General features: G+C 44.2%; 1 protein-coding gene across 1 annotated transcript; it reads left to right on the top strand.

Annotated features, from left to right (window-relative positions):
- Positions 1–380: 380 nt before the first annotated feature.
- On the top strand, positions 381–8,047 carry LOC149443085 (uncharacterized). The gene is made up of 5 exons (XM_089655936.1): positions 381–458; positions 518–650; positions 5,125–5,222; positions 5,302–5,505; positions 8,036–8,047. The coding sequence occupies exons 1-5, from the start codon at positions 381–383 to the stop codon at positions 8,045–8,047; spliced, it is 525 nt and encodes a 174-aa protein (XP_089512062.1).
- The last annotated feature ends 14,431 nt before the right edge of the window (positions 8,048–22,478 follow it).

Below are 22,478 nucleotides of genomic sequence, written 5' to 3'. Positions count from 1 at the left end.
AAAGTAAAAGCTGTGTAAATTCCATAGTTTGTAGATGATATAACTTTTACACAAAGCAATTATTATGCAGTTATTGAGATTTTTTTTTTTTATCAGAGACATATAGCAAAAAACATGTTGGCCTAAATTTATGACAAAATTTGAGTTTATTGGATATTGTTTATAACAGAAATGAGAAAATATTGTTTTTTTTTTCAAAAGATAGAGAATTAAAGTTCCGATTTCCAGAATCCCATCGTTGGGAGTTTGGTTGTATGAGTTTGTTTTTGGAGTAGGTGGTAGAAGGTAGAGAGATGGGAGCTGGAAGGTGTAGAGCTGTTGAAGAGTGTTATGAGGCCCATGGGCTGAGTGTTCTCACACCAGTGCAGGTGAGGTAGCATATGTCTAATTCTGAGGAATTTGTAGAAGTCTTTCTGGTCCGGAAAATAAGTGAGGCTGGGATCCTGAAACGTTCTTATGTAAGTGTTGTTCAGCAGATCTTTCACAGAGTAAATGCCCTTTGTGTACAAGTTTACAGGCGGATATCTTCAGACAGGAGTTCCAAGGTGAGAAGAGTAGATATTGCAGAACTTTTTGCAGTATGTCCAAAGAGGATTACGCCAAAGAGTTCCACATTCAGATGATTGGTGTTATGGTGTCCAGGAATTCTGGTCAGTTTCTATCATTGCACCATGGAGAGTATTCTTCCCATCCACACTGCAGTGTAGTATGATGGCTGTGGGGTGGAGGATAGGAAGTGTCGGTCTCGGGAGGAGAAATAAAGCACAGCAGTAGGTATAGATTGGGACACAGCTATGCCAGCAGACTAAAAAAGAAAGCAAATGGCAGAGTGATCCATTCCGGTTACAGTGTGTTTGTATCTATGATAAATGACAGGCTAAACCCACCTGGAGACTTTCTCCACACCTGGAGTGTGCTGAGTTCTTGGAGAACGTCTACACAGTGTTTCCAGATTGGCTTTATCACCCCAACGAGCTCGCTCCAGTTCATGGATGTCATCATTATGTTTGGAGGATCTCACCAGTCAGGAGCCTTTCCTGTCATCCTACATGTTCCCTTCTGAGGATTGTTCTATCCTTCCAAACAAATGTATGAAATCATGGATGAGTCCTCCTTCTATGTGATCTAGAAGATCTTCAATCACAATGTCTTTATGGATGAAGTGGATGGCCCAGTTTATATATTATTTATTGCTTTACAGCTTTATTCCCTCCAGGATTCATTCTTTATTTATAGAACCATTCAAGGAAGTGTTCTTACTGTGAGAGATCTCCACCACCATTCCTCTGTGACCATTACATCCTTGTCATTTATGTCTAACATCTTCATTATGAGTGGATTGATATTATTTTTATACTTTAAAGAATATTTTTACATTTTCTTCATCAAAAAGATTTGATTTCAGAGGGAATCTGTTTTAATTTGTCTTCTATATGTAATAAAATATCTTTGTTAAAGTGTTGGTTCCATAAGAACTAGAATGATTTGTTCTTCCTTATCTTGTGTTATATATGAATTTCCCTGGTAGCCGTGTAAGGCAGATATTTTACAGGAATGATTATTCAGGCTCCATTCTCACCAATGTGTATGTTAGTACTTTTTATTTTCAGAATCGCACAACAACGTAACATGGCTCCCTATGGGACACGTTCACATTTAGGCTTTTTTGAGCTGCTGTATTTTTGGAAAGGGTCAGGGACTTTTTTAAAAGCAAAAAGCAGCATTTTGCTACAATAGAGTTCAATGGAGAATCTGCTGAAATGCATGGTAGTGGGTTTTTGCATTTTTATTCTGCCCAGCAAAAAAAAAAAAAATGCACTTTGAAAAAAAAAAAAGCTGAACAAAACACAAAACTCAGTAAAAACGCATCACAAACGTATCAACATGCAAGTGTACAATCCAAACGCACATTTTCTGTGTATAAATGGCGGTGTGTATAAGTGGGTGCTGCAGTGACCGTCGGCTGGAACCGAACAGAATCAGCGAGGGAGAATGTCACCAGCACACCGAGGATCACCAATATGGGCCAAACGTTTTACTGAACGATCACATAGTTACAGCAAGGCAATGTTTCAGAGACTCGCATGACTCCTCCGTCACATGTCTGATGAAGGGGTCCTGCGAGACTCCGATACATTGCCTTGCTGTAACTATGTGATCGTTCATTAAAACTTTTGGCCCCATATTGGTGATCCTCGGTGTGCTGGTGACATTCTCCCTTACAAACATAGCAAAAATGCAAAATGAACTGCGAAAAGCACTGCAAAAAGCAAACTACAAAGCTGTGAACAGAGCCTTACAGATGTTTCTCGGGGCTGCAGTTCCTCTGAGTTCCAGAAGGGGGTGATCTCACTTCTTCCCAGGCAGGACTTCTCTATGGAAGACAGACAGGAAGTGATGTCAGGTACAGACAGGAAGTGATGTCAGACAGGATGTTCCAGGTGGTTTTGAAGTATAAAATAGACGTTACCAGAAGTAGCAGCAGAGGAGGTAATAAGATGTAATTTCCTATTTACACCCAGTAACCCCCCCTTCATGTCCATCCTCTTCCTCCATAGTCATGTCCATCCTCTTCCTCCATAGTCATGTCTATCCTCTTCCTCCATAGTTATCTACGTCCTCTTCCTCCATAGTCACGTCCGTCCTCTTCCTCCGTAGTCACGTCCGTCCTCTTCCTCCGTAGTCACGTCCGTCCTCTTCCTCCATAGTCATGTCCGTCCTCTTCCTCCATAGTCACTGTGACATCTTTTATGTCCAGCAGATGATGATACACACATATATAGTGTGGGAACCCAGATTAACCCCTTCAGGGGCAGAACATTCCCCCACTTCCGGGGCCGGAACATTCTCCTCATTGTGGAGATAAATTCTAGTAATATGGTCCTCTAAACAAACAGCACTGACAATAAATAGACAAGACAAGGACCATCCTGACCATACATGGCCTACAAAGGGCAATGATGACACTACACAGGCAGCCAATGGGCAATCATTACACTATGCAGCCAACACAATGATGGAGTGCCGGGGTCAGGAGTATGGAGCATAGAGCCCCTTACATTGCTGCTCAGGAGGAAGGAAACATTCCCCAGCCGGCCATGAAGAATATGTTCCATCATTGGTGTCAGAGGGAGGAAAATACTGAGGGGTCTGAGGGAAGTAGAGGAGCTGAGGGGTCTCTGAGGAGGTAGTGGGACTAAACAACTCTTGATCCTGTGAAGGTTGCTGCATCTGAAGGACTCTGGGACCTCTGAGGTGGAGGAGTAACTGAAGAACTTTGGGATCCTGTTAGGAAGTATTGGGGCTGAACAACTCTGAGAGGTTAGTGGGGCTGAAGGACTGTGGGGGCCTCTGAGGGGGTATTCAGGCTGCAAGGCTCTGAGGTAAGAGGGGGCTTTAGGGCTCATAGGAACTCTTGGTCTCTGATGGTCCTCCCACTCCACCTTCACTTACTTTTCTGACCTCCTTAAAGAACTCCTGCCAGCACGTGTAGGGAGTCTTCACCTCCCCATCTCACTGGTCAACAAATATATTGCAAGACACAAAATAGAACAAAGAAGGACACTTGGTCCTTGGGGAGGTCTGTTTGCATAGCATTAATGCTTAATGAGTGGACAGTCCAATACCTTCCCATACCACAGAATCTGGCAGTTCCCGGTGCTGGAATTCAGAGCCAGAAAAATCCACTGCCACTCTGTACAATGTCCTGGAAATTTCAGAATACTTGGCAACTAAGAGATCAAACCCTTCCCCCTGCTGTTCTCCTCCTACCCACACATAGAAGAGATGAGAACAGGCTCCTCCCCCACAGCTCTCTACTCCACCAGCACCATCCTCCTGCTATCCAATCCAATCCCTTCTCTTATTGCAGAGAGTGACAGTGACATCACTCCTGTCAGTCAGCAGGCTGCTGGAGCTTAGAGCCTTGCAGCTGGAGTTCTGCCAATTATCCTGATTATCCAGCAATTCCAGCCAGAAAGTTCCCCTTTCTGGACATCATGATGAGTCGACATTGACCTCACAGCACTGCCTCAGAGCAAACAAGTCATAGGAAGGATCGTATTTATCATTCCTTGTCTGCATATCTAAAACTCATCAAAACCAGTTCAGAGACCAAACAAACCCAACAGAGAAAAGGGGATTTCTGATGCAGCAGGTCAAGAGGGTCCCGGGACCTTGAAAATTTTGTAAACCCTAAACAGTCCAAATTAAATGTCTTCCCATGGGGGGAGTAGTCCTTCAATGTCCAGCAACCCTCCTATTCCCCCCTCACATCCACATCCTATTATTGTGTGACCAATACCATCCAAATCATTCTTACTTTCATTTCCCAAAGTTATCCGTCTACAAGGAGACCTGTATAGATCACATGATGGCACCAATGAGGATGGAGGAGGACCGGAGTCACATGACTGAGAAGATACTAAACCTCACCCTGGAGATCATCTACCTGCTGACCGGAGAGGTGAGGAGGATTCTGGGAGGTCACATGACATCACCCATCTCTATTAATAATACACGGACCTGACCAGAGAGGTGAGGAGGATTCTGGGAGGTCACATGACATCACTCTGATCTCTATTAATAAAACACAGACCTGACCGGAGAGGTGAGGAGGATTCTGAGATTCTAACATGATATTCCTATTGGTTCCTCAATACAGAGATTTCCTCTTCTGAAGTCAGGTGATCATATGACCATCACAGTGCCTCCATGTGACTCCCTAAACCCTGAGAGACACAACATGCAGAAGATTCTAGAAGTCACCAAGAAGATGATGGAGCTGCTGACAGGAGAGGTGAGCGGTGCCGGGAATTCTGGGACATTCTCCAGTAACAGACAAGGGATGTGTCTGGATGGTGACTGTATCATTGTGTGTGTCAGGTTCCTATAAGGTGTCAGGGTGTCACTGTCTATTTCTCCATGGAGGAGTGGGAGTATTTAGAAGGACACAAGGATCTCTACAAGGACGTCATGATGGACAATCAGCCGCCCCTCACATCACCGGGTAAGAGGAGACTTTATTGTAAAGGAGAGAGCAGTACGGAGGATCCACCTAGATCCCCCATCATCTGATAAACACATAGAAACAATGGATTCAGTCAGTGTGTGTGTTTCCTACAGATGGATCCAGTCATGGGAACCCACCAGAGAGATGTCCCCGTCCTCTGTATTCCCGGGATTCCACACAGGAAGGTCACACCATCCCTCACCATCATCAGGTAGATGATGACAATTATTGGTAGTTGTGATTTATACACAGCATGTTTGTTACAATGAATGTTTTATTATATCTTTCAGAGTGGAATCCTCGGGGATGAGAATATTGATGTTAAAGAAGAGTATAAAGAGGAGGATGAGGAGTATGGAGTGATGGAGGAGTTTTCAGGACACAAGGATATGATGGAGCCACCTAATACCAGGAACCCACCAGAGAGATGTCCCCATCCTCTGTATTCCCGGGATTCCACACAGGAAGGTCACACCATCCCTCACTATTACAAGGTTGGTGGGATGGAGAATCTAGAACATGGACTTGTAGAGACTATGGGCTCCAATCACAAAGCGGTATCTTCCCGTATCCCAGTATGTAGTAAGATGCTGCATTCTGTGCATTCTGGGGTGGGTGCTTCAGGGCAGGGGCGCTCTGTCACCCCAAAAGCACCTTATCCCCATGTCGATGGGGACAAGGGTCCCTTTCCCACAACCCTGGGCAGTGGTTGTGGGGGGCTGTGGGTGGGGGGCTTATTGGAATCTGGAAGCCACCTTTAACAAGGAGGCCCCCAGATCCCAGCCCCCCCACAATGGTAATGAGTATAGAGTACAGGTGAAACTCACAAAAATTAGAATATGAGTCAGGAATATGCAGGTGCAGCGCTCAGTAGTAATAAACACTTATAATATACATATCCTCTTATTATATTAACAAGTGCAAGAAAGTGATATCACCGTATGGTGATTAATAGTGGTTCAATAGTCCCAAAATGAATCAGATAAAATAACAATAAAAATAAGATAAAATCGTGCGGATCTTAAACGATCATGATGACAAGTGCGTGGATATCCTGATCCGGGAGTGACAGATGGTGTACTTCAAATGAATGAAATGCGCACTCACCAGAAGTACGCAATGAGTAATCATGTGTCTCCAGACACGTATGTAGATCATCTGTTCCCAGATCAGGTCACACATCGGATAACCCTCTGGTCATCTTGGTATAGAGATACCACGATCCATTACTGTGTATCACCATCATGGGTCATCTCTTGTCAGAATGGGCACTGCGGATGAAGGCACTCACACGGAGAGCCCAATAAGAGACCACATAGCGTGATACTGCGTAAAGTACCTTTATTCCAATCAGTAATGTTACAAAAGTAATAAGATAAAAGTACTGACCATATGTTCAGGATGGCCACCAGCGGTGGTCAGATGTCCGGTGACGCGTTTCGTGCAAAGCACGTAGTCATAGGGTACAAGGGCTTACTATAAGGATATCCACACACTTGTCATCGTGATCGATTAAGATCCGCACGATTTTATCTTATTTTTATTGTTATTTTATCTGATTCATTTTGGGACTATTTAACCACTATTAACTATTAGCCGACCGCAGATAGCCGAATGACGGCTGCACTGCAGCCGGCCAGTTCTGGGTGGACGTCATATGACGTCCTCCCAGAACGCGCTCTCCTGCGCGCCCCAGGGGGCGCGCACCCGGCGATCTCTGTGATCGCTGTGTCCTACGGACACAGCTGATCACGTGATGTGGTAAAAGGCCAATCACAGCGGCCTTTTACCACGTGATCAGCGGTGTCCAATGACACGCTGATCACAGGGAAATGCAAGTGCCGGTTCTCGGCTGCACTTTCCTCACGCTGTCAGATCGTAAGGAAAGTACTGCCGAGAACCGGCAGTTGTCAGAGCGGGGATCGGCACCGATCATCAGGGTACTGATGATCAGTGCCCTGATGATCGGTGCCCAGCAGTGCCACCCGCAAGTTCCGCCCACCTGTGCCCAGCAGTGTGCCCACTAGCTCCGCCCACCCGTGCCCAGCAGATCACCCACCTGTGCCCAGCAGTGCGCCCACTAGCTCCGCCCACCTGTGCCCAGCAGATCAACCATCTGTGCCCAGCAGTGCACCCACCTTTGCCCAGCAGTGCACCCACCTGTGCCACTCTGAAGTGCCACCTACCTGTGCCCAGCAGTGCCACCTACCTGTGCCCACCCACCTGTGCCCACCAGTGCCACCCACCTGTGCCCACCCACCAGTGCTGCCCACCAGTGCCACCCACCAGTGCAGCCCAGCAGTGCTGCCAGTCAGTGTCGCCAGTCAGTGCCCAGGGGTTGTGCCAGTCAGTGCCGCCAGTCAGTGCCCAGCAGTGATGCCAGTCAGTGCCGTCTATCAGTACCCATCATCAGTGTCACCTATCAGTGCCGCCTATCAGTGCTGCATATTAGTGCCGCCTATCCGTGCCACCTCATTAGTACTGCCTATCAGTGCCCTTTAGTGCTGCCTATCAGTGCCCATCAGTGCCGCCTATCAGTGCCCATCAGTGCTGCCTCATCAACGCACATCAGTGAAGGAGAAAAAATACCTGTTTGAAAAATTTTATAATAGAAACAAAGAAACTTTTTTTTTTTTTTTTTTTTCAAATTTTTTGCACTTTTTTTATTTATAGCGCAAAAAGTAAAGCGCCCAGTGGCGATTAAATACCACCAAAAGAAAGCTCTATTTGTGAGAAAAAAATTATCAAAATTTCATATGGGTACAATGTTGCATGACCGCGCAATTGTCAATCAAAGTGCGGCAGCGCTGAAAGCTGAAAATTGACCTGGTAAATAAGGGGGTATAAGTGCCCGGTAGGCAAGTGGTTAATCACCATACGGTGATATCACTTTCTTGCACTTGTTAATATAATAAGAGGATGTGTATATTATAAGTGTTTATTACTTCTGAGCGCTGCACCTGCATATTCCTGACTCATACATTTCTGGAGGTTTTTTGGTTACCTTTGTTCTTGGTGTTTCAGCAGCTTGTATAATTAACCCTTTTTGGGATAGCGCTCACTAAGCATCTCTTTCTGACAAAAATGAGAATCTGGTGCAAAAGTTGATTTATTTCAGTGCAGCAACTTAAAAGGTGAAACTAATATATGAGACTCATTCCATGCAAAGCAAGATAGTTCCAGCCGTGATTTGTCATCATTGTGATGATTATGGCTTACAGCTCATGACAACCCCAAATCCACAATCTCAGAAAATGAGAATATTGTGAAAAGGTGGAATAATCTCGGCTCAAAGTGTCCCACTCTAATCAGCTCATTCAGCCATAACACCTGCAAAGGGTTCCTGAGCCTTTAAATGGTCTCTCAGTCTGGTTCAGTAGGAATCCCAATCATGGGAAAGACTGCTGACCTGACACCATCACTGACACCCTCCATAAAGAGGGAAAGCCTCAAAAGGTAATTGCAGAAGAAGTTGGATGTTCCCAAAGTGTTGTATCAAAGCACATTAATAGAAAGTTATGTGGAAGGGAAAAGTGTGGAAGAAAAAGGTGCACAAGCAGCAGGGATGACCGCAGCCTGGAGAGGATTGTCAGGAAAAGGCCATTCAAAAGTGTTGGGGACTTTCACAAGGAGTGGACTGAGGCTGGAGTCAGTGCATCAAGAGCCACCACACACAGACGGATCCTGGACATGGGCTTCAAATGTCGTATTCCTCTTGTCAAGTCGCTCCTGAATAACAAACAACGTCAGAAGCGTCTTACCTGGGCTAAAGAAAAACAGGCCTGGTCTGCTGCTCAGTGGTCCAAAGTCCTCTTTTCTGATGAGAGCAACTTTTGCATCTCATTTAGAAACCAAGGACCCCGAGTATGGAGGAAGAATGGAGAGGCCCAAGGACCCCGAGTATGGAGGAAGAATGGAGAGGCACAAGGACCCCGAGTATGGAGGAAGAACGGAGAGGCACAAGGACTCTGAGTATGGAGGAAGAACGGAGAGGCACAAGGGCCCCGAGTATGGAGGAAGAATGGAGAGGCCCAAGGACCCCGAGTATGGAGGAAGAATGGAGAGGCACAAGGACCCGGAGTATGGAGGAAGAATGGAGAGGCCCAAGGACCCCGAGTATGGAGGAAGAATGGAGAGGCACAAGGACCCGGAGTATGGAGGAAGAATGGAGAGGCACAAGGGCCCCGAGTATGGAGGAAGAATGGAGAGGCACAAGGACCCCGAGTATGGAGGAAGAATGGAGAGGCCCAAGGATCCCGAGTATGGAGGAAGAATGGAGAGGCCCAAGGACCCCGAGTATGGAGGAAGAATGGAGAGGCCCAAGGACCCCGAGTATGGAGGAAGAATGGAGAGGCCCAAGGACCCCGAGTATGGAGGAAGAATGGAGAGGCCCAAGGACCCCGAGTATGGAGGAAGAATGGAGAGGCACACACTGAAGTCCAGTGTGAAGTTTCCACAGTCTGTGTTGATTTGGGGAGCCATGTCATCTGCTGGTGTTGGTCCACTGTGCTTCATTAAGTCCAGGGTCAACGCAGCCGTCTACCAGGAGATTTTGGAGCACTTCATGCTTCCTTCCGCAGAGGAGCTTTATGGGGATGCTGACTTCATTTTCCAGCAGGACTTGGCACCTCCCACACTGCCAAAAGCACCAAAACCTGGTTCACTGACCATGGGATTACTGTGCTTGATTGGCCAGCAAACTCACCTGACCTGAACCCCATAGAGAATCTATGGGGCATTGCCAAGAGAAAGATGAGAGACATGAGACCGAACAATGCAGAAGAGCTGAAGGCCGCTATTGAAGCATCCTGGTCTTCCATAACACCTCAGCAGTGCCACAGGCTGATAGCTTCCATGCCACGCCGCATTGAGGCAGTAATTGCTGCAAAAGGGGCCCAAACCAAGTACTGAGTACATATGCAGCTTCTACTTTACAGAGGTCCGATATTGTTCTATGTACAATCCGTGTTTTATTGATTGCATGGAATATTCTCATTTTCTGAGATTGTGGATTTGGGGTTTTCATGAGCTGTAAGCCATAATCATCACAATGATGACAAATCACGGCTTGAACTATCTTGCTTTGCATGGAATGAGTCTCATATATTAGTTTCACCTTTTAAGTTGCTGCACTGAAATAAATGAACTTTTGCACCATATTCTCATTTTTCCAGTTACACCTGTACATAGCACCCCTATTCATTCACCAAAAAAAGTGTAGTGTAAAAAAACTCGAAGTCATTTTTGGCAGAACACAAATAAAGAACAATATCCCCTGATGTAGATCCATCAATGATCCAATCACAATACTCGCTGTCATCGTTGACTCGAAGAAAAAACAAAGCTCCACTCCTGCCGTCTGACAGCTCCACCGCCTCCCACTTCTAAATAAACTAAGGAGCATTACCACCCTGTGACATCACTGGGTGGCCTTGCCCTCTTGTGATGTCACCAATACAACATGCCCCGGTCAGTGATGTCACCAATACAACATGCCCCGGTCAGTGACGTCACCAATACAACATGCCCTGGTCAGTGACGTCACCAATACAACATGCCACGGTCAGTGATGTCACCAATACAACATGCCCCGGTCAGTGATGTCACCAATACAACATGCCCCGGTCAATGACGTCACCAATACAACATGCCCCGGTCAGTGACATCACCAATACAACATGCCCCAGTCAGTGACGTCACCGAGTGGCACCGCCCATTAGTATATTTAGTGGCAGGAGGCAGCAGAGCTGTCAGACAGAGGGGAGTCTTCATTGGGAGCGGAGCTTTTCTTTCCGAGTCAGCGGTGACAGCGAGCATCGTGATTGATGATGGATCTACACCGGGGGGGACATTTTGCTTTAGTTTTGTTTTTTTAATAAAGGACTTGTCAAAAACATCCTGCTGTCTTTAACAGAATACTTTTTTGTGGTGACTAATTAGGGGTACCATGTACCCCATACTCATTCCCATGGGGTGAGGGATCTGAGGGCCTCTGTTAAATTTTGTAAGTCCTCTGCCTGCAAAGCCCCACAGCCACTAGCCTGGGTTGTGGGGAAGAGTCCCTTGTCCTCATCAATATGGACAAGGTGCTTTGGAGAAGCAAAGCCCCCCTGCCCCAGAACATCCACTCCATGTTATGGGCATGTGACCTGGGATGTTTCAGGAGGGGGGGTCGCTTTCTCATCCCCCTGTTTACTGACCTGCCGAGCTGCATGCTCAGATAGGGGTCTGGTATGTATTTCTTTCATTTTGGCAAGGGGTCCCCCTCAAAATCCATACTAGACCCCTCTGGGGGACCCCACGACATTTTCTTAATTTTTCCTTTCCAGTAATTCTTTTTTCAGATTTATCGGTTGGTTTGGATGCGGCGGCCGCTCGCTCCCTAACAACCATGTTGTTTACTGGTTGTTAAGGATGCCAGCGGCCGCCCACTCTTTACCAAGCAGTACACATTTCCTGAATGCCGCATGTCTCCACCACTAATTAATGACCGCATGCATTTCATTCTTTATTTCCTTCTGTGAATGTAACGCCTGTTCATGCGGTATTTACTGAGCGTGTTCAGTGTTTGTGGTCAATACCGCAACACGGGATAGGAAATGGACAGTTTCAGGATGGCATGCGGTATTTAGGGGAAATGTACCGACATATCACATGTGATCTGCTTCTGTGAAGGGAGACAATGTGTGGATTTTGTGTGTGATGTCACAATCATAAATCTTACATTTTACAGATGATATTTTCTCTCATTTCCTTGATTTAGAGTGGAGATCCAATCGATATAGAATTTGAGGTGAAAGCAGAAGAAGAAGAGGCGTATGTGAGGGATGATCAGCAGTCTATGGAGGAGGATGGAATAACGGGGACATTTATAGAGGAGGACACTCCTACAGAGATCAGCACAGGTGGGTCATGAACACTAAATCCATTCCTCCACCCATACTGCTCACTGATTGGTCCAGAGTAGGGCGGGGACTGGGTGATATCAGCCTGTAATCCCCTGGTCACTTTCCTGAGCTGTGTTCCCCGTCCTGTATTCCTGGATTTCTCTCGGATAATCTTCCTTCTCTGTGCTGCAGATACAATTTATGTATCTAGACTGGATTTATGGAGGTTCTGGGATTCAGCTGGCAGCAAAATGTTGATTTTTCCTATAAGCATTGCATAATGTAGGCACCCAGGACATGTGACTGGGGTCTCCTGCCTTGTGAATGACTCTTCCAGGGGACCTTCTCTGTTATCTGCTGGCTGTGCCGGGTGGAGGGATATGTCTGTAGTGTCTCAGACCCAAGTCACTGAGTGCAGTCTCAGGAGATGGGAGGCAGCAGTGTGGGATCTACAGAGTTACATAGTTAGTCTGGCTGAAAAAAGACATCCATCTAGTTGTACCATTAAAAATAAAAGTTATAATCCGACACCCACAGCTGATCCACCCCCCTTATGTATTATACATGGAGATCATATCCCCCCTTATGTATTATACATGGAGATCATATCCCCCCCTTATGTATTATACATGGAGATCATATCCCCCCTTATGTATTATACATGGAGATCATATCCCCCCTTATGTATTATACATGGAGATCATATCCCCCCCTTATGTATTATACATGGAGATCATATCCCCCCCTTATGTATTATACATGGAGATCATATCCCCCCTTATGTATTATACATGGAGATCATATCCCCCCTTATGTATTATACATGGAGATCATATCCCCCCCTTATGTATTATACATGGAGATCATATCCCCCCTTATGTATTATTCATGGTGATCATATCCCCCCCTTATGTATTATACATGGAGATCATATCCCCCCTTATGTATTATACATGGAGATCATATCCCCCTTATGTATTATACATGGAGATCATATCCCCCTTATGTATTATACATGGAGATCATATCCCCCCCTTATGTATTATACATGGAGATCATATCCCCCTTATGTATTATACATGGAGATCATATCCCCCCTTATGTATTATACATGGAGATCATATCCCCCTTATGTATTATACATGGAGATCATATCCCCCCTTATGTATTATACATGGAGATCATATCCCCCCTTATGTATTATTCATGGTGATCATATCCCCCCCTTATGTATTATACATGGAGATCATATCCCCCCTTATGTATTATACATGGAGATCATATCCCCCCTTATGTATTATTCATGGTGATCATATCCCCCCCTTATGTATTATACATGGAGATCATATCCCCCCTTATGTATTATACATGGAGATCATATCCCCCTTATGTATTATACATGGAGATCATATCCCCCCCTTATGTATTATACATGGAGATCATATCCCCCTTATGTATTATATATGGAGATCATGTCCCCCTTATGTATTATACATGGAGATCATATCCCCCTCTTATGTATTATACATGGAGATCATATCCCCCTTATGTATTATACATGGAGATCATATCCCCCCTTATGTATTATACATGGAGATCATATCCCCCCTTATGTATTATACATGGAGATCATATCCCCCCCTTATGTATTATACATGGAGATCATATCCCCCCTTATGTATTATACATGGAGATCATATCCCCCCCTTATGTATTATACATGGAGATCATATCCCCCCCTTATGTATTATACATGGAGATCATATCCCCCCCTTATGTATTATACATGGAGATCATATCCCCCCCTTATGTATTATACATGGAGATCATATCCCCCCTTATGTATTATACATGGAGATCATATCCCCCCTTATGTATTATACATGGAGATCATATCCCCCTTATGTATTATACATGGAGATCATATCCCCCCTTATGTATTATACATGGAGATCATATCCCCCCCTTATGTATTATACATGGAGATCATATCCCCCCTTATGTATTATACATGGAGATCATATCCCCCCTTATGTATTATACATGGAGATCATATCCCCCTTATGTATTATACATGGAGATCATATCCCCCCCTTATGTATTATACATGGAGATCATATCCCCCCTTATGTATTATTCATGGTGATCATATCCCCCCCTTATGTATTATACATGGAGATCATATCCCCCCTTATGTATTATACATGGAGATCATATCCCCCTTATGTATTATACATGGAGATCATATCCCCCTTATGTATTATACATGGAGATCATATCCCCCCTTATGTATTATACATGGAGATCATATCCCCCCTTATGTATTATACATGGAGATCATATCCCCCTTATGTATTATACATGGAGATCATATCCCCCCCTTATGTATTATACATGGAGATCATATCCCCCTTATGTATTATATATGGAGATCATGTCCCCCTTATGTATTATACATGGAGATCATATCCCCCTCTTATGTATTATACATGGAGATCATATCCCCCTTATGTATTATACATGGAGATCATATCCCCCCTTATGTATTATACATGGAGATCATATCCCCCCTTATGTATTATACATGGAGATCATATCCCCCCCTTATGTATTATACATGGAGATCATATCCCCCCTTATGTATTATACATGGAGATCATATCCCCCCCTTATGTATTATACATGGAGATCATATCCCCCTTATGTATTATACATGGAGATCATATCCCCCTTATGTATTATACATGGAGATCATATCCCCCCCTTATGTATTATACATGGAGATCATATCCCCCCCTTATGTATTATACATGGAGATCATATCCCCCCCTTATGTATTATACATGGAGATCATATCCCCCCCTTATGTATTATACATGGAGATCATATCCCCCCTTATGTATTATACATGGAGATCATATCCCCCCTTATGTATTATACATGGAGATCATATCCCCCTTATGTATTATACATGGAGATCATATCCCCCCCTTATGTATTATACATGGAGATCATATCCCCCTTATGTATTATACATGGAGATCATATCCCCCCTTATGTATTATACATGGAGATCATATCCCCCCTTATGTATTATTCATGGTGATCATATCCCCCCCTTATGTATTATACATGGAGATCATATCCCCCCTTATGTATTATACATGGAGATCATATCCCCCTTATGTATTATACATGGAGATCATATCCCCCTTATGTATTATACATGGAGATCATATCCCCCCTTATGTATTATTCATGGTGATCATATCCCCCCCCTTATGTATTATACATGGAGATCATATCCCCCCTTATGTATTATACATGGAGATCATATCCCCCTTATGTATTATACATGGAGATCATATCCCCCTTATGTATTATACATGGAGATCATATCCCCCCCTTATGTATTATACATGGAGATCATATCCCCCTTATGTATTATATATGGAGATCATGTCCCCCCTTATGTATTATACATGGAGATCATATCCCCCCTTATGTATTATACATGGAGATCATATCCCCCTTATGTATTATACATGGAGATCATATCCCCCCTTATGTATTATACATGGAGATCATATCCCCCCTTATGTATTATACATGGAGATCATATCCCCCTCTTATGTATTATACATGGAGATCATATCCCCCTTATGTATTATACATGGAGATCATATCCCCCCTTATGTATTATACATGGAGATCATATCCCCCCTTATGTATTATACATGGAGATCATATCCCCCCCTTATGTATTATACATGGAGATCATATCCCCCCCTTATGTATTATACATGGAGATCATATCCCCCCCTTATGTATTATACATGGAGATCATATCCCCCCCTTATGTATTATACATGGAGATCATACCCCCCTTATGTATTATACATGGAGATCATATCCCCCCTTATGTATTATACATGGAGATCATATCCCCCTTATGTATTATACATGGAGATCATATCCCCCCTTATGTATTATACATGGAGATCATATCCCCCCCTTATATATTATACATGGAGATCATATCCCCCCTTATGTATTATACATGGCGATCATATCCCCCCCTTATGTATTATACATGGTGATCATATCCCCCCTTGGGATTTTTAATATTAGACCCGATATTGTTTATAAATATATTAATAAGTTGGGGTCCCAACACTGAACCTTGGGGTACACCACTAATTACAATGAACCTTGGGGTACCCCACTAACCCCTTCCATACCGGGCACTTCTACCCCCTTCCTGCCCAGGCCAATTTTCAGGTTTCAGCACTTTCACACTGTACCCAAACTAAAATTTGGGGGATATCTGTACTGTCCTGACATTTGGGGGATATCTGTCCTGTCCTGACATTTGGGGGATATCTGTACCGTTCTGACATTTGGGGGATATCTGTACTGTCCTGATATTTGGGGGATATCTGTACCGTTCTGACATTTGGGGGATATCTGTACTGTCCTGACATTTGGGGGATATCTGTCCTGTCCTGACATTTGGGGGATATCTGTACCGTCCTGACATTTAGGGGATATCTGTACTGTCCTGACATTTGGGCGATATCTGTACCGTCCTGACATTTGGGGGATATCTGTACTTTCCTGACATTTGGGGGATATCTGTACTCTCCTGACATTTGGGGGATATCTGTACCGTCCTGACATTTGGGGGATATCTGTACTGTCCTGACATTTGGGCGATATCTGTACCGTCCTGACATTTGGGGGATATCTGTACTGTCCTGACATTTGGGGGATATCTGTACTGTCCTGATATTTGGGGGATATCTGTACTCTCCTGACATTTGGGGGATATCTGTACCGTCCTGACATTTGGGGGATATCTGTCCCATCCTGACATTTGGGGGATATCTGTACCATCCTGACATTTGGGGGATATCTGTCCCATCCTGACATTTGGGGGATATCTGTACCATCCTGACATTTGGGGGATATCTGTCCCATCCTGACATTTGGGGGATATCTGTACTGTCCTGACATTTGGGGGATATCTGTACTGTCCTGACATTTGGGGGATATCTGTCCCGTCCTGACATTTGGGGGGATATCTGCACTGTCCTGACATTTGGGGGATATCTGTACTGTCCTGACATTTGGGGGATATCTGTACTGTCCTGACATTTGGGGGGTATCTGTACTGTTCTGATATTCTTGGACCTCAAGAAATTAGATTGGCCGTCAGCACTTCAGGATTGATCAATTTTCAGATATCTCCCATAGTTTGTGAACTCTATAACTTCCCTAGAGACTAAATCATAAATCCTAATTTGGGTTATTTTCACCAAAGACATGTAGCAGAATACATCTCGGCCTAAATTTATGAAGAACAATTATTTATTTGCAAACTTTTATAACAGAAAAAAAGAAAAATGTGTTTTTATTTCATAATTTTTGGTCGTCTTTTGGGAAGAGAATGAAGCCATCCATTGTATACGACTGTCATGTGACCTGCAGTGATTGGTCACAGCAGGTCACATGGTACTGCCAACGGGGCCGGTACACAGATCTGTCACCGGCCGTGTCCGAGGTACATGGCTAGTGATAGATCGCTTCACAGCTCTGCAGGCATGCAACTGCGCATGCCTAGAAGGACGCCATATGTCTTCCACCCAGAGGGACGAGGTTCTCGCCCGTCCACCATCTGGCCATAGGCTGGGCAGGAACCAGCTAATAACACTGAACCTTGGGGTACACCACTGATGACACTGAACCCTGGGGAATATAAACCATATAAATGCTGCGCTACATTCAAACTTATTAAGTGAATGTGGAATCCAATGACACAAATCCAATATAGTGACAATAATAATGAAATAAATAATACGTGCTTACTGATAACAAAATTATCAAATAAAACACCCAAAAAGATGAAAAAAAACACAAACTTAAATCTATACGCATGTGCATGAAAATACACATACATATAATTACATCACACGTGCAAATGTGAGGTGAAATAATGATTACTTATTAAACGCAAACAAAAAGTCCAATATAAAAATGTTGAAGGTGAACAAAACTGTAAACGGTGTTTCCAATAATACTGTAAAGTGACCACAGGTGAAAACAAATTGTGCAGGTATCTGGGTGTAGATAGAGCTTATGAATCCAACCACCTTCTGGATTAGCCTCTCACCTCATCACTTCGACCCTTGCGGATCAAAGAGCAATAATGGATCCCTCTCACAGATCCTCCAGGTACCACAGCACTCCAGAAACGCTTTTCAGGATTTAATATTCCCACTCAAGCTCTTCTCCAGGTATAGGTGAAATATCAATCTCTCAGAACAAAACAGAGGAATCCTCCCATAGTGTAGTATATTTATTATACCATAGGAACATAGGAACATAAAACTTTTTGGTAAAAATTCCACTTACATAGCAGCCAGTCCACATGACATGATCATGTGGACTGGCTGCTATGTAAGTGGAATTTTTACCAAAAAGTTTTATGTTCCTATGTTCCTATGGTATAATAAATATACTACACTATGGGAGGATTCCTCTGTTTTGTTCTGAGAGATTGATATTTCACCTATACCTGGAGAAGAGCTTGAGTGGGAATATTAAATCCTGAAAAGCGTTTCTGGAGTGCTGTGGTACCTGGAGGATCTGTGAGAGGGATCCATTATTGCTCTTTGATCCGCAAGGGTCGAAGTGATGAGGTGAGAGGCTAATCCAGAAGGTGGTTGGATTCATAAGCTCTATCTACACCCAGATACCTGCACAATTTGTTTTCACCTGTGGTCACTTTACAGTATTATTGGAAACACCGTTTACAGTTTTGTTCACCTTCAACATTTTTATATTGGACTTTTTGTTTGCGTTTAATAAGTAATCATTATTTCACCTCACATTTGCACGTGTGATGTAATTATATGTATGTGTATTTTCATGCACATGCGTATAGATTTAAGTTTGTGTTTTTTTTCATCTTTTTGGGTGTTTTATTTGATAATTTTGTTATCAGTAAGCACGTATTATTTATTTCATTATTATTGTCACTATATTGGATTTGTGTCATTGGATTCCACATTCACTTAATAAGTTTGAATGTAGCGCAGCATTTATATGGTTTATATTCACTTGATCACTGGTATATGATTTAATGCTAGCAGCTGTTTGGGGTTCATATATTTAATTTGTTTTAATTGTTTAAACACATTATTTGGAGCGCAGGAGGGTCTCACCACTACTGAACCCTGGGGCACCCCACTGATGACACTGAACCTTGGGGTACCCCACTAATAACACTGAACTTTGGGGAACCCCACTAATAACACTGAACTTTGGGGAACCCCACTAATAACACTGAACCTTGGGGTACCCCACTAATAACACAGAACCCTGGGGTACCCCACTGACACCCCCAGACCATTCAGAGTATGAATCATTAACCACTACTCTCTGAATACGATCATTTAGCCAGTTTTCTATACATTTACATTCAAATTTTTCCAGCCCATAGACTTTACCTTACACATTAGCCATGTGTGGGAAATTGTGTCCAAGTATACCACGTCCACCGTCACCCCTCTGTCCAAGTATACCACATCCACCGCCACCCCTCTGTCCAAGTATACCACGTCCACCGTCACCCCTCTGTCCAAGTATACCACGTCCACCGCCACCCCTCTGTCCAAGTATACCACATCTACAGCCACCCCTCTGTCCAAGTATACCACGTCCACCGCCACCCCTCTGTCCAAGTATACCACGTCTACAGCCACCCCTCTGTCCAAGTATACCACGTCCACCGCCACGCCTCTGTCCAAGTATACCACGTCCACCGCCACCCCTCTGTCCAAGTATACCACGTCCACCTCCACCCTCTGTCCAAGTATACCACGTCTACAGCCACCCCTCTGTCCAAGTATACCACGTCCACCGCCACCCCTCTGTCCAAGTATACCACGTCCACCTCCACCCTCTGTCCAAGTATACCACGTCTACAGCCACCCCTCTGTCCAAGTATACCACGTCCACCGCCACCCCTCTGTCCAAGTATACCACATCCACCGCCACCCCTCTGGCCAAGTATACCACGTCCACCACCACCCCTCTGTCCAAGTATACCACGTCCACCGCCACCCCTCTGTCCAAGTATACCACGTCCACCGCCTTCACTCTGTCCAAGTATACCACATCCACAGCCACATCTCTTTCCAAGTATACCACGTCCACCGCCACCCCTCTGTCGAAGTATACCACGTCCACCGCCACCCCTCTGTCTAAGGATTTGCTCACCTCCAATCTAACCTGTTTCATGATGGTTTAATCCCATCACACCTCTACATGTTTTCTACAGTAAACATTTAAGCTTCCACTGATTACAGAATACTAATACTGTGATTCTTGAACCTTATACTATATAACTTGTACATTACATACTCCTGACCCCTGCACTATATACTCTATGTTGTGCATTACATACTCCTGACCCCTGCACTATATACTCTATGTTGTACATTACATACTCCTGACCCCTGCACTATATACTCTATGTTGTACATTACATACTCCTGACCCCTGCACTATATACTCTATGTTGTACATTACATACTCCTGACCCCTGCACTATATACTCTATGTTGTACATTACATACTCCTGACCCCTGCACTATATTCTCTAGGTTGTACATTACCTACTCCTGACCCCTGCACTATATACTCTATGTTGTACAATATATACTCCTGACTCCTGCACTATATACTCTGTTGTACATTACATACTCCTGACCCCTGCACTATATACTCTATATTGTACATTACATACTCCTGACCCCTGCACTATATACTCTATGTTGTACAATATATACTCCTGACTCCTGCACTATATACTCTGTTGTACATTATATACTCCTGACCCCTGCACTATATTCTCTAGGTTGTACATTACATCCTCCTGACCCCTGCACTATATACTCTATGTTGTACATTACATACTCCTGACCCCTGCACTATATACTCTATGTTGTACATTACATACTCCTGACCCCTGCACTATATACTCTATGTTGTACATTACATACTCCTGACCCCTGCACTATATACTCTATGTTGTACATTATATACTCCTGACCCCTGCACTATATACTCTATGTTGTACATTCCATTGTCCTGATATCTGCTCTCCCCCCTCCCCCCACTTCTATATATACACATAATATGGATTCTCTTTTGTTACACCCATTTCCTCCCAGCTGGACATTTTATATCGGATGATGTGATTGGAGCACAGACTTTTACATGGTGATAATAATGTGATAACATCCTCCAACTTTGGACCCTTAAACAGAAAGTGATAATAAGGGAGGAGTCAATACCCCAATGATGGTGGTCTTCAGGATCAGTCCAGTCTTCATCTTGGTTGTTCTCCCCCCATCCTCACTCTCTGACCTCTGGTGGGGCTCAGCCCCGCTGTTCTTCATGACTAAATCATGGACTAAATAAGGAAGTGCAGTACTTCTTGTGTTGGGAAGATGGCGATGAGTGATAGAGGGGGTGGGGACCCTCGTCCTATAATCCCCTCATCCCTGTCCCTCCTATAAAAGACAGTTCTGGTTGTTTCCTCACTCTCTGACTAAGGTCCATGAATAAAGAAATGACCTGGTAGGAGATCAGAGGAGCCATTTCCTAGTTCCCTTGAGGGTGGAATTGTAAGCTCCTCATAGACCAAGCTTCCTGATGTGGGCGGAGTCCTGGTTTGGGGGAACCAATCAGCTCCTGTCTAGTAATCCTCTTTGTCTTTGTATTTTAGTCCATGGCCGGGAGATGAGGAAAACCTCCGAGGATTGTCTCACTTTGTCTCCAGACTGGAAAGTAGAAGATGAGGACATCACACAGTATAGTCCAGGAGAAAACCCGGCTCCCTCCAATGTCCATCCGGCACCACCCAGTGTAGATGGACCATCGGATTCCTCGTATCCTGAGGAACCTCAGACTGTGCGGGACCGGGCCGGCCTTCCAACAGAGAAGAGCTTCTCCTGTACTGAGTGCGGGAAGGGTTTCCAATGTAAATCCAATCTTATTAGGCATAAAAGATCTCACACGGGAGAGAAGCCGTATTCCTGTCCTGAGTGTGGGAAATGTTTTTCACATAAATTCTCTCTTTACAAACATCAGAGATCTCACACGGGGGAGAAGCCGTATTCCTGTCCTGAGTGTGGGAAATGTTTTTCACGTAAAACCTATCTTAACAGACATCAGAGATCTCACACGGGGGAAAAGCCGTATTCCTGTCCTGGGTGTGGGGAATGTTTTTCAGTGAAGTCCAGACTTTTCATACATCAGAGATCTCACACAGGGGAGAGGCCATATTCTTGTCCTGAGTGCGGGAAATGTTTTTCAGTGAAATTCAGTCTTTATACACATCAGAGATCTCACACGGGGGAGAAACCATACTCCTGTCCTGAGTGTGGGAAAAGTTTTTCAGAGAAGAAAAGTTTGCACAACCATCAGAGATCTCACACGGGGGAGAAGCCATATTCCTGTCCTGAGTGTGGAAAATGTTTTTCAGAGAAGTCCAATCTTTCCAGACATCA

Source organism: Staurois parvus, unplaced genomic scaffold, assembly GCF_062004578.1.
Source record: "Staurois parvus isolate SC_StPar_1 unplaced genomic scaffold, SC_StPar_1.0 ptg000877l, whole genome shotgun sequence".
Taxonomy (NCBI): domain Eukaryota; kingdom Metazoa; phylum Chordata; class Amphibia; order Anura; family Ranidae; genus Staurois; species Staurois parvus.
Note: the sequence above shows the minus strand (reverse complement) of the source record. Positions and strands in the feature narration are given on the sequence as shown.